Here is a 14,305-nt window from a genome sequence, read left to right as displayed (position 1 = left end):
ACCCACCTTTGTGGCAATAGCTCACCACGCTTGGAGTGCCAGCGTTCAAAGAAAAGTAGCTAAGACTTACTATGGAAATCACCAATATTTAAGAACCACCTAGTCTGTGCCAATTTACTGAACTAGTGGAAGGAGTAGAGAAGTTTAGGTGAAGAATACAGGAAAGTGAAGCTTAACAAGGAAGGTTCACGCTTCTGAGGATGAGGTCATCCAGACAGGGCCTTGTTTGCACGCTACCTCAAAATGGCGCAGAATCCAGTCCTTCTGGGAGCAATGGGAAGAGACAGGCTTGCCTAGGAGGTGAGATGGTCCCAGGAGAGGGAGAAACGAGCACCATCTGAAAATAGAATGAGCAATTAGAAAGGAAGCAAAAGCCAGTCAGGTGCAGGCTGGGGGTCAAGTGGCTGAGCTCTGCTCACCCAGCAGCGTTGGAGAGCGGCGACCCACCGAGCAGCAGCAGCCACATCCATTAACTTCTGTCTCACATCTGCTTTCTGTCCCCTGTCCTCCTTTCCCAGTGGAGTGCAGAGACACCACCAGGTACTGCGAGAAGGTGAAACAGCTGAAACTCTGCCAGCTCAGCCAGTTCAAATCTCGCTGCTGTGGAACTTGTGGCAAAGCGTGAAGACAGGGCACAGGGAGAAACGCTACCCTGGCCATGCAAAGGACTCACGCAACCCCCTTGGATAGAACTTAAGCTTTTTTCGTTTTATTTATTTATTTCTCCCTCCCCAGCCTCCACCTGACACTCTCATCCAACTTCTCTCCCCCACCCTCCCCCCGCAGTCATAAGGACCTCAGCAAGTTTTCTCTTTCAGTTAGCTGAAGGGCAGAATGTTGGGAAAGGAAAAGGACAGAGGTCTAAGGAGGTTGCCGAGCAGACCAGGCCAGACAGCAGGAGCTCTCTTGCAGAGCTGGCTCCCTCCCAAACCTGGGTCCGAAAGAGACCTACGAAGAGGCAGGCACAGCTCCAGGATAGCTGAGAGCCAGCAGTAGACTAGAGATGGGTGGGCAGGGGGTGCCAGAGGGTGTGTGAGGTATTGGTACCAACTGGACAACAAACTTCCCTGGAAGCTCACTGCTAATGCAGGAGTGTGCGCGCCTGTGTCTCCCCCTCAGTCATGAGAGGGACAAGGTGGGAGAGAGGAGGATGCGGTGCTGGGGCAGAAACCAGCTCAGCTTTTCTAGTGGAGGGCACAGAGAGGAGAGTACTCAAGATATGGATAGGTAGGGCTGAAAGAAGGGACAATCAGAGTAGGCCTGAAGCTCACCAGGATGCAGAAAGTCAAGTAGGGAGGGAAGGGGGACTAGAAGCGAAAAGAAACCTGTGTATTAATTCATCAGCAGAAAAGTCAAGGGTGGAGAGATCCAGCAGGTGGGGCTTCAGGCGGAGCTCTGCGGAGGACACAGGCCCTGGGTGCCACGCTGTAGGGGGAGGCATGCCCTCCATGGGCGGGGGGAAGGAGAGCCCCCACAGTGTCTGATGGAGCTTTCTGCCCTTGCACCTTCGGCAGAGCCAGGGAGAGGTCAGGCTCTGGCTGTGCAGTAAGGCCTGCCCTGGCAGCTCTGTATCTAGATCAAGTTCCCCAGCCCTGAACTAAGTGCTGCTGTGGCCTGGGGGCATTTCAGGCATGAATAGGCCAGGTTTTCTGCTTATGTGGCCTTTGCTGCTCCATTGCAGGGCCAGGACCTGGGGTCAATTTGTCAAAAATCAATTTGCCAGAGTCTCCATTAGTTGCAGCAACCACTTCATGCCAGGTTAGGGGGTGGGCTTGTGTGTGGGTGGCCACATGTGCTCCGCCAGCCTGGGCAGCAACACGGGAGCACAGCATGAGCACTGGCTCTGACACCTGGCCTGGTACTTATATAGCAGGTCACAGAGCAAGTGGTGAGCTGTGCAAACCCGAAGAATAACATCCAAGACTGGCCTCAAAGGCTTTCAGCCCACCCCCCTACATGCCAAGAGTTGCTATAAACTTCATAGTAATTAACATACACCAGTTTCGGAGATCCAGTAACTCAGCAGGCAGAGATGCACACACACTTCAACAGTACTCATCGGCGGCAGCGGTGAAATGGCTGTAGCGAAACCAAGTGGAAAGACTAAAAATGAGGGACTATATGGCAAATCGCTCATTCAGCAGAGCAGCTCAGGGTGAGTGAAGTGTTTTTTGCGTCTTCCTGGGAAGTGACCACAGGTGAGTAGCCAGGGAAGGGCAGCCAGAGTCACTCACCCCCAAGCTAAACCATCCCCCCACATGCACACTCATGAAACCCACTCGCCCTGGGGCCACCATTGACATCAGGGCTGCATTAGCCAGCCTGCCTGCAAGTTTTCTGGGGAAGACGACATTAAGCTGTGTCCTCCCCGGGTGAGCTATGGAGAAATCAAGGTGGGTCTCTCTCTTTTCTTCCTCTCCACAAAAATGGGCTCCAAGATAATGTTACTAAAAAAATCATTGTAATGTTTATTTAAAATAAAAAGAGAATGTCTTCTATGTCTGTATATCTTTTGTGGATATTTATTAGGATTTCTTGTGTAAAAAAGTGCAATATTAATAATTGTACATTGTCATCCAGAATAAAAATATTTGGGGGACTTTTTGTTATTAACTTCCTGCAGTTGTGTTCCTGTAAACTCAGCAGTGACCATTGTATTTTTCCTGTTCTTAATAGAACCTGGTGTTTAACCTTGGCTCCATTCACTGTGTACAGCAGACATTGTAAAAGCTAATGTGGGTCAAAAAGAGGGATTTCATTTGTGACACCATACTTATGCATGGAATGAAGACGACCGATTTCATAATACTGCTAATGTGGTTGATTATTTCTAGTTCAATAGCTATCGAAAGCCAGTGGACAACATTTACGTTTCTCAAATAGCGGGTGTCCTCCAGCTCCACCGTGTGTCAGGTGGTAGCCGTTGGAAGTGTGTTTCAGAGTGAGCTGGAGAGCCTAGGTTTAGGGTGGAACGCAGTGTGCTCCTTGCATGGAATGAATGTACATTTAACGTGTGTCCTGTGAATTGTGACTCAGCAGCACCACAAGATTATTCGGGTTGCTGACTAATGTGGAAGGAGGCGCTTCCTCCTCTAAAACACAAACCTGTATTTATATTTTTTGTACAGATAATACAGCTTATTTATTTAAATCTTGTCGTCTGACTCTCTGTTAAGCTCAACCTTCCCATCTTGTCTTTCGCTGAAGGCGAGAAAAGTTTTCACCCAGCTGGTGGAAGCAGGATTCAAACTTGGGCAGTCTGGCTCTAGCTAGAGGCTATGCTCTTAACCCATGGTGCCCCCTCCTGACCTCTCTGTGCCAGAGCCCACCTTGGCACGTGTAGTATCCTTCCCTACTGTTTTGGGATTAGCAGTAGATAGCAATGATACATTTTACTGGAGATGTCACTAAAGTCAATTCTTAGGGTGCTCAGAGGCCTAGAACACCATATTTTTAAGTATCTTTAATAGAAATTTACAGTGCTACTGTGAGAAATGCATAAAAAACAAAAGCATATTTGTGGTGCTCTTCAGAAACATGCTGTAATGCAAGGGCAGTTCAGCCCAGGCCCAGACCAGGTCCACACAGGGCCCATCGTGAGAGAAGCTTCTGAAAGCCAAACCCCAGCTTGCTTTCCAGCACATCAGACTCCCATTGAGCAGTATAGAATACACCAGATAGCTCTTCTTGGAATTCTAACTATTCCTAAGACATTTTAGGTTTTGCTTTAGAGAAAAAGCCAAAGCTAAAACTATAAATACATACCAGCAACTGAACCGTGTCCTACAGAGGCCTCAGGGCAGGAGGAGTCAGGGATGCCAAGGCAAAAACCCAGGAAGGCTCAAGTGGTGGGAAGGGCTCAAATAGAACATACAGAACTTATTCCAGCCAAAATCACAGACCTTGGTAGGAAGAAAAAGATTCCTACCAAGATGCCACCAACCACAGTAGAAAAGTTTAGAATCTTAACCACAGGCTAGTCCTGGGGTTGTAACTCCTCCTACTAGACTCCCCTGCTTGGCCTCAGAAGTTTCCAAAGCTTTGAGAAGATAAGCCCAGGAAATCCACAGGCCCGTTAAAATCAGAATGATCAACAATCACCCACACTCATTCATGCCTTGGCGTCCTCATCTTTAAAAGGCAGATATCTCATAGGGTTGTTGTGGGCACCCTATTAATTCATGTGCAGAAAATATAAGGGTACCTGGCATTAGGAAGCACTCATAGAATGTTAATTGCTATGATTATCATCCAAGCTACCTTGGAGAGGTGGGGAGATGAAGGGCAGGGCTGGCAGATGTTATTGCTACTTCACATAAGTCCCTAGTATCAGCTTTGAAAGCCTCTTCATTTCCATTTTTGATTAAAAGAACAGTCGTTCGTTCAAACCTCAATACTCTATGATGGCATAAACAAGGGAGGCATTAATGAACCACATTCTGTGTCTTGGGAGAAAACAGCAATCTGTGTAGCCAACTCAAAGAGGGGCCAAAATGTTGGCAAACTTCCAGAAATATTTCATAGGACAAATGTATAATTCCAATGCACAGCCTAGTCTTGATTCAAAATACATAGATAACACATAACTGCCGTTTCCTTTGATTTACTAAAAAACATGAAGAAATACTTGCTCACGAGTAAAAATACAATGTAAAAGGTAAAAAAACAGGTATCTCGCTTACCAAATGGTATTCTCTTAAACAACATGCTTTCCCTTCCCCCTCCCGCTCTGCAAATCAACCTAAAGGAAATAATCCAATTTTATTAATGGTTCTCAACTAAAATGAGACAAATTTATCTCAATAGTCTGTCTGTGGGGCTCCCAAAAATCGGCAAAGCCAATCACAAAGGGTAAGGGATAAGTGGTAAAAAGAGAAGGATGGAGCTCTCAGGAAATAACCCAACAAAAACCAAACTGTTAGGTAAAGTCACACAAGGAAGGTGAAATTAGGAAAAGTGGCACCCCTTGGTTTTGCCTCTCCCTGATCCTCATTTTGTTCATTGAACTAACCATGATTTAAAGATTTCAAGACTGAGATTTACTATGCACTGACTGTGACTTAAATCAGGGAAGGTTATCTGCCCATGTCAATACTGTCAATTAGGAAAATGTCAGTGTTGATGCAAGTCTTGGAGGAAAGAGTAAAGAATTGTGTATCTACTTAATTTTATTAATCTTTGAAGTTTAACTCAAAGTTATTGTCCTCACCCACCCACCCATCTTACCCACTTTTACAAGTCAAATGTCTGTGAGCTGGTTGAAGACTGTTATCTTTGGCCAGACCTCAACTTCTTATTGACAGTACCCCAAGGTTTTCAACTGTTTGCTACTACCCCAAAACTGGAAGGCAGATATTGGTAACTATGCCTCTGCTAACAAGAACTGGGTCACCTTACTTGTCAACCAGAGGTTTACAACTTCACTCAGATGAGATTCTGTGAAGCACCTGGTCCCAATCAACCACATCTGTCACACCTCTGATAACACAATATACAGATGTCACTCACCTCTGTGTTTTCAAAAGCCAAAATCCATCTTCAACCAAGGATTTCCCAGGCTGCTCCTAAATATATGGTTTATATCTGTGTAAACAGAAATTAAACATGCAGTTTTATGTGAGTGAGGAGAAAGCAGACAGTGGGGAATGGTTCTCCTGCTGAACATAAATAATGTTTGTTTAAGCAGAATGCTTAGGGGGGGCCTGAGAGATTGCACAGTCAGCATTCAGACCTGAAAGCGTGGCTGGGAAACAGCCCTCCTAGGGTCTTCATGATGGCCAGGGTTGACCTCATTTCTAATCCCAAGGACAGCAGTCAAAATGTGAACAACTCAGTGACCAGGTGAGCAACTGCAGGAAACACTGAAAGGGCAAGCCAAAGGTTGCAAAGATGAACTGTGTCATGGGCTTGGTTCCCCCCTGCCCCCAGCATCACTTTTAAAATAATAATGAAAAGGCTAGGAAATGACTTAGCTGAGGTCAGTTAAGGATAACAAAATTCTTGAGTCAGTCACTCAATTCTGTCACACGGCAGGAGCTCAGCATGTCACAGTGTCAGGTGCAGAGTGGGTGCCGTGTCCATGGGCAAGTCACTTTGGGAGATGAGGCTCTTTAACCTGCACAGGTCTCCCTATACTGGAGAGATTCAAGGTAAGGCCTGAAAGCAGGCCCTGGTGCCCTGACTCCTCCACCTCCTTTGTACTGTGAGGGTCTATCTAGCCTTCACACGTGGGTTCAGCTGAAATGAGAAACAAAGTCCCCATCCGGTCTTAGCGGTCCTCCTACTACCCTCCCCTAACCCCCCTACCCCCCCACCCCACACACACACACATACACAGATGGGCCTCTGCCCCTTCTCAGCTCCTTCCTCCTTTCTTTTCCCATCATATACTTTTCCTTTCTCTCTGTTCAACAAACTCTTGCTAAGCACCGACTGTGCCAGGACCAGGCTAGGCCCTGAGGACACAGAAGAGAAAGCCTAGTCCCTGTTTTCATGGAGTTCACAGTCCAGTCAATGAGGAAGACACATCCCATAAAAATGACAATGCATCCCAGTCTATGAAGTCTAAGTTCTGGAGAACTCCCAGTCCACTGCTCCCTTAAGTCCTAATCTTCTCTCACCTGGGCTATTACAAAGGTCTCTTACCTGGACTCCTATCTACTCTGGTTTCCTCCAGTCTACTTTCAATATAGCAGCTAGAACTACTGTTATTTTGCCTGTAAATACTGTAGTAATACATACATGCAAAATTAAATCTATAAAGGCAGTTGAGAACCTTGGTGGCATAGTGGTTAAGAGCTACAGCTACTAACCAAAAGACCAGCAGTTCAAATCTACCAGGTGCTCCTTGGAAACCCTATGGGGCAGTTCCTCCCTGTCCTATAGGGTTGCTCTGAGTTGGCATTGACTTGATGGCAACGGGTTTGGTTTTGGTTTTTAGGGGCAGTTAGCTAACATTTAAAATACCCTAATGAGAAATCCACCCACTCTCTAGAAGTATGCACTGCAAGCACTACAAATATTCTTATCTACACAAGAGGATCTGTTAATTACCCAACTCCACTAATGACACATGGTGAGATATGTGGTACTGGACAACTGGAAAGAGTACATAAGCACTGCCACCTCTGCACGAGCAGTATAGAAATCCAGCAAATCCAGCAGCCTGGTGCTTTAGGGCTAAAGCCGTCTATGGTTCTATGTCCCTACTTTGTTTGCTTGATCCAACTAGAGAAGTCTGGCTGATCTTAACAGTGGAACATTCACCTTTGAGTGAAACATTCATGTGTTTGTCAGAGTGCCTAGGGTTGGACGTAGGTCTTATCTGAGTTCAAGGAGCAGGTTACATGCATGTTTTTAAGCCAGTTGCCTAGCTTTGATGACAGTGCCAGGATTTGGTCTGAGATTCGTTTTCATTGAAACACACCACCAGGTGGTGGGGCTGTGCAGGTGGAGACACACAACTATAGCCTCCATTTTTACCAAGATCACCTGGGAACTGATAATCAGCCCAAATGGCTTCAATCAGTTCAGAGTCATCTTCTCCAAAGGTGTTTTGGGTCATACCAATCCTCTACTTGAATACTGTCTACCCCTTCCCACTGTTGTTAGGATAAGTACCAGACTCCTTAAAATGGCCTGCAGCCCCATTACCACACACCCACCACCCTCCACTTCCCTTGTTAAATCTTCCTTTGGATCCAGGGTAGGGAAAATACAGAGGCTACAAAATGTTTGTTAAAATGATTTTTAAAGGTTGCTAATTTTTAACAACCCTTTTCCCCACTGCCTTGCAGCAAAGGTAGAGAGCTGGGCCCCTCAGCCAGTCCTTTGACAGCCCACAGAGATGATGGTGACTAAGACCCAAAGTCAATGCCAAGGGCAAAGAATCCTGTGTGCACACAGCTCTCCCCTCCCCACTTCCCTTCTTCCATTCCCCCACTGCACACAGCCACTCATTTTAGGGCTAGGTTTGGATTTATGGCTGAAAAATAAAATTACAGTTATTTGAAATACCTCCTCTTCTAACTAGATCGAATTTCAAAAATGATCTTTTGTTTTGCTGAAAAGATGTTGTTATTAGGTACCATCAAGTCAGTTCCGACTCACAGTGACCCTATGTATAACAGAACAAAATGTTGCCCAATCCTGTGCCTCCTTACAACAGTAGGTATGTTTGAGCCCATTGTTGCAGCCACTGTGTCACACCATCTCATCAAAGGTCTTCCTCTTTTTCAATGACCCTCTACTTTACCAAGCATGATGTCCTTCTCCAGCGATTGGTCCCTCCTGATAATATGTCCAAAGGAAGTAAGATGAAATCTCGCCATCCTTACTTCTAAGGAGCATTCGGGCTGTGCTTCTTCCAAGACAGAAGTGTTCAATCTGCTGGCAGTCCATGACACATTCAATATTTTCTTCAGGGCAGTTAGCTAACATTTAAGATATCCTAATCAGAAATTATCATTTGAAAGGATGATGGTGGGAATACAAAGGAAAGAGAAAACTAAATTCCACTACATGATAAAAGGACCAAGAAATCCTGAAGGACAAAATCTGTACAATTGTGGCTGGAGAGGCAGGAGGGTTGTGATGTAGGAGAAACAAAGTTCTTTCAACTTAATTATTTCTTAAGTAAACCCCTTTAGAAGCATTCCAACATTCATTCTTTTGTCTCCACCTGAATGTCCTCTTGTGTCTCTCTAAAAAAAAAAGCACTCCCCAAATCCAAGGTGTCATTAGAAATTTTCTTTACTATTCACAAGGTCTGTTTTACAAACATTTCCTCTGATCCTCTGAGTAACCCCACCTGAACAGGGAGGCTAACAAACAACAGAGAAGGTTGTGTGCAAATTAAATGAGATGTGGGTGCTGGTGCTTCCAGAACGTGGGCTTCCAACCAGTTCATTCCATTTGAATCCCTGCTGAAAACTTGCATTTCCACCCCAGAAATAACAAATCAAAATCAACAGTTTAACAAGATCGCCTGGTGATTCTTACTTACATATTAAGAGCTATGTAGTTCGTATAGGGATACATAAGAATCACCTGGGGATCTTGTTAAAATGTCAGTTCTGATTCAGTATACCTGGGGTGAAAATGCAAATTCTCAGTAGGGGTTCTAACTGGAACAAAGCTGTTTGAAGCCCTGCCCTGTCCAGAACGAAGAGGCTGGACACAGAAGAAGCACATGTGTGTCCATTGTCCATCATAAATGAACTTTCCCAGGCCCCCTGTGCCCTCACTCTGGTTGTACCATAACTTCCCATTCATCAAGAAGCCAAACAATTGAAAATAGTCAATGACCAAGATGTTTTAATACTCAGAGTTGACCCTAGGCACTGCAGGGTCCAATGAGGTTTCTGAATCATCAAAGAAAGATGGAACCACATGGTTGCATGGCATGTGTATTTCATTGTATTTGATGCTTATTTGAAAAAATTTATGATGAGCACTTGGCAGTATTTCTCAATGTGTGTTCCAATAGGTTTTATATAATAAAAGGGCTCTATTGTAAAAAAAAATATATTTTTTTTTTTTTTATTGTAAAAAATATATATATATATTTTTATTGTCAGAGTTGGAGAAGTTGTTTCTGCCTGCTCAGCATTACGTCCTTCCCTTCCCTGGAAACTACACCTCTGTTCTCCTTTGGGGACCCGCTCCACGCCACCCTCCCACAGTCCATGCAGCTCATGCGGGGTTGACCCCACACATACACACTGCTTGGTCCAGGGGTAGACCTTGATTCAGGCCTGGACAAAGTATTTTCTATCCCCCTAGCCACAGCAATCAGTTCAGGAACCAGTGTAAGACTCAAGCAAATAAGACTCAATTCAGGGATTTTTACTGAAACCAATGGGAAGAAGAAGCCCTTTTCTCTCCACTGGGATTGCTAGCTTAAAAAATGTTGTAAGCTTAGAATTACTAGAAACCACCACATGGAAAGGGCCTGCCTAAGAAGGAAGGCAATGCAGAAGGAATAAAGCCAAAAGTTGAGACTAAGGTCTGGTCACACCATACCATTTGAGCCCCTGGACCCAGCTGTGCCTGCAGCCAACAGATCTAGCTCAAGACTTCAATCTTGTAAACCAATAAATTCTCTTTTTGCTTATGCACTTGCACTTAAAAGAATGTGGAATCATATACTGGGTTATACAGAGCTAAACAAGGCTTCTTTGCAGTAGGACTTCACAGAACCTTCAAAATATTAATGTACATTATGAATCTCTAATAGGGGGATATAATATGCAGCATGTCCCAAACGTAGGTTGTCTGGTCAACTATTTTTTTTGAAGACCACATCACAGAGCTTGTACTCCATGGAAAACACTTTTGGGACGGTTAATATATATTACCTGTTGTTGTTGTTAGCTGCCAGCAAGTTGACCCCCAACTCATGGTGACCCATGCACAATGAACAAAATGCTTTCCAGTATATTACCTATTAAAAAAAAAAAACCGTTGCCGTCAATTCCGACTCATAGCGACTAGACCTGCCCCATAGGGTTTCCAAGGAGTAGCTAGTGAATTCAAACTGCAAACCTTTTGGTTAGCAGCCTGAGCTCTTAATCACTGCACCACCAAGGCTATGTATTACCTACAGGTTAACCTAATATTAAAATACCCCAAATCTCCATTCTCTTAATATTCTGGATAAATGAGACAAATGGGAATTCATTTATCCAACACGGTTGATGCATTTTTCCATACTTTAAAAATGCATGTGTATAATATTTTTTTATTCTTCTTACTAAACTGGGGTCATAAGCACAAACCATGGTGTATATTCCAGATGTAATAAACATTCTTTTTTTTTATTATTCTATTGGGGTCATAACTCCTGAACTGCTACACTTTTGAGCTCAGCATTTTTTACTTTTGGGCCTCTAGTCACAGTGCCAAGCTATCAGCTGTAACTCTTTTCTGTTCTAAATGTGTCTACCTCTAGCAACAACTCCATCTACTCTTCTATGGGCTAATAAACCAGATAAAAGGAGCTCATTGGAACTGAGTGCATAAAAAATGTGGGGATGGGGCCAATATGCTCAGAGTGAGAGCCAGATAAGGGGTGCACTTTACCAAGTACCTGAATTTCCGTACACGAAACCCATGTCAATGATTTTGGCAACTTAAAGGCTGCTTCTTTCCAGGTTCTTGCCTCGGTTTGGAGAGCTAAAGTTTCCAAATTACTGGCCTTCAAATTTGGGAGGTGTTACAATATTTAGCCAAGAAAAAAAACACTCCAAGTTGATAGTAAGCACTGAACTCGGTTCTGACTCATAGTGACCCAGTGTACAACAGAATTAAATACTGTCCGGTCTTCCCAATCGTTGCTATGTTTGAGCCCACTGTTGCAGCCACTGTGTCAACCCATCTTGTTGAGGGTCTTCCTCTTTTTTGTTGACCTTCTACTTTACCAAGCATGATGTCCTTCTCTAGGGACTGGTTGCTCTTCATAACATGTCCAAAGTAAGTGAGAAGTCATCTCACCATCCTTGCTTCTACAGAGTGTTTTGACTGTACGTCTTCCAAGACAGATTTGTTTGTTCTTCTGGCAGTCCATGGTATATTCAATATTCTTCGCCAACACCATAATTCAAAGGCATCAATTCATCTTCCATCTTCCTTATTTTTGTCCAGCTTTTGCATACATATGAGGCAATAGAAAGTCTCATAGCTTGGGTCAGGCACACCCTTAGTCCTGAAGGTGATATCTTCGTTGTTTTTTTTTTTTTTTTTTTTAACACTGTAAAGAGATCTTTTGTAGCAGATTTGCCCAATGCATTATGTCATTTGATTTCTTGACTGTTGCTTCCATGGGCATTGACTATAGAACCAAGTAAAATGAAATCCTTGACAACTTCAGTATTTTCTCCATTTATCATGATGTTACTTATTGGTCCAGTTGTGAGGATTTTTGCTTTATGTTGAGGTGTACTCCATACCGAAGGTTGCAATCTTTGATTTTTATCAGTGAGTGCTTCAAGTCCTCTTCACTTTCAGCAAGTAATAACTTTGCTTAGGAGCTTTAAAATGAAACTTTGGGGTATGTGTGCACACGCACATGTGCACATGTGTGTGTACATGTGTTGTGAGTTTAAGCTCAGGAGAGCCCATAGTGCAAAAAATTCCATTGCTTAGTTTATAAGTCATCCACTGGCACAGAAGTCAAATTCCAGTCATTTTCCAGGCATTTTGTTTGCCTATTACATTCAAGTAGCTGTTTGCTTGTTTAAAGGCTTTTTGTGAGCTCCCCTGTTTTATGATCCTATAACATGAAATGGATGGAGATTTGGGACAAGGGGAAAGGTAATCAAGCTCCCCCTTGTTGTTAAAAGAACAGCATTGGCCCTAACCAGGCAGGCAGGCAGGCTAGTTCTGGGCAGCAAAGGCCCAAGAGAATCAGAGTTAGATCCAATCAAAGGAGTGGAAACTTCTTGAATCTTTTTGGTTAGCATCGAGCTGTGGTCAGAAGTACAGCTTAAAGAGGAAGCCAGCCTAGCATTGCCCTGATGCCTTCTCCAGAATCCAGAGCACATGTTCTGGAAGGCTCACAGGTTCCTATGCTCCTTCTGTACCTCTAAAGGGGGGAGGAACCAAGTACCTGCTCAGAGATCCATGTGCAAATTTGGAGGTTGCTCTGCCAAAGAAAGCACACTGCCTGCTCCCCACCCCCAGCACTAAAGCTCAGAAGGGCCGCTGTCCTCCCTGCTTCAAGGCCTGGGGACCAGATGTGGGCCCAGGGGTGGAAGGAACAGGTTTGAGGAGCCAGGGGGCCACTAATCTGCAATTAGGATCTGTCCACACCCCAACCTGTCCCGCCTACTGCCTCTTGACAATTGCACAGCTGAAAAGCACATTTACAAGAATTGGACCCCCCGGTTCATCTTCATGCCCTAAATGACCAGATCCCAAAAGTATGTGTTATTTTGGAAAGTGTTTGCTGTGCCAATCCCATTGCCCTCAAGCAGTCCTACTACTGCTTTAGAGACAAAAGCTTGAAGTGGAGGGGTGGCAGACAGTTATTCTCACTATATACACCATTTCAATTTTAAAGCAATGAGACTATAACAAGGAGGTATTTGGTGAACACTCCATAACAGCAAAACCATGAGACACAGCAGGGAGTGTTAGTGCCCCTGCCACCCACAGCACAGCCTGGCTAGCACCGCTGCCCTGGTGTCAGACCTGAGCTGTGGCCTCTGTTCAGTTGAGGACTATCTGAGTCCCCATGCTCTCTTCCCTGAGATTCTTGGTGATGTCTGAGAAGGATAGGGAGGAGGGTAAGTGGGGCAGAGAAAGAGGTGGGCAAGTGCTCTCCGGTGCTGTCTGCACAGCCTTGGGGCCTGACCTGGGGTTTAGAGGTTAGTGACCTAGACTGGGGCACCCTTCACCTGCCCACACTGGTTGGCCTGGTCCTCATTCTACTCTGTCCAGGTTTCCCTTTCTGCCCAGCCGGGGAAAATCTACCCTCCTCATATCCCTTCCATTAAGGACGACCTGATGGGACAGGGCCAAGATGGCAGAGTAGTTAGATGCTTCCTGTGGTCCCTCTTACAGCAAATACCCCAAAAAAACAAGTGAATCGATTATAGACGACAATCCAGGAGCCCTGAACATCAAACACAAAGTTCAGGAATCAGATTGAGTGGCAGGGGGAGAAAGAGATTGTTCAGAAGCGGCAAAGAGTTGCCAGACTTAGAAAAAGAAATAAAGGGCATCCAAATTGGTAAGAAAGTAGTAAAAGTATCTCTATTTGCAGATGACGTGATCTTATACATGGAAACTCCCAAAGAATCCACAAGAAAGCTACTGGAATTCATAGGAGATATTGGCAAAGTATCAGAATACAAGATAAGCGTACAAAAATCAGCTGAATTCCTCTACACCAACAAAGAGAACTTCCAAGAGGAAATCACCAAATCAATACTATTTACAACAGCCCCCAATAAGATAAAATACTTAGGAATAAATCTAAACAGAGACGTAAAAGGCCTATACAAAGAAAACTACAAGACGCTACTACAAGAAACCAAAAGAGACCTACATAAGTGGAAAAACATACCTTGCTCATAGAGAGGAAGACTCAACATTGTTAAAAATGTCAATTCTACCCAAAGTGATCTACAGATACAATGCAATCTTGATCCAAATTCCAATGGCATTTTTTTAATGAGATGGAAAAGCAAATCATCAACTTCATATGGAAAGGGAAGAAACCCCAGATAAGTAAAGTATTACTAAAGAAGAAGAACAAAGTGGGAGGCTTCACACTACCTGATTTTAGAGCCTATTATACCAC

At 44.3% G+C, this 14,305-nt stretch overlaps 1 protein-coding gene across 1 annotated transcript in view; it reads left to right on the top strand.

The window, feature by feature from the left end:
• Positions 1-2,404, top strand: part of ADAMTSL1 (ADAMTS like 1) — a 389,822-nt gene extending 387,418 nt beyond the window's left edge. The window contains exon 29 of the mRNA XM_064290455.1: positions 519-2,404. Coding sequence (XP_064146525.1) covers positions 519-625 — 107 coding nt within the window. The 3' untranslated portion in view covers positions 626-2,404. The remainder of the gene's footprint in view (positions 1-518) is intronic.
• The last annotated feature ends 11,901 nt before the right edge of the window (positions 2,405-14,305 follow it).

This window comes from Loxodonta africana, chromosome 9, assembly GCF_030014295.1.
Source record: "Loxodonta africana isolate mLoxAfr1 chromosome 9, mLoxAfr1.hap2, whole genome shotgun sequence".
Taxonomy (NCBI): Eukaryota; Metazoa; Chordata; class Mammalia; order Proboscidea; family Elephantidae; genus Loxodonta; species Loxodonta africana.
The sequence above is the reverse complement of the archived record's forward strand: the minus strand, read 5'-3'. Positions and strand labels throughout refer to the sequence as shown.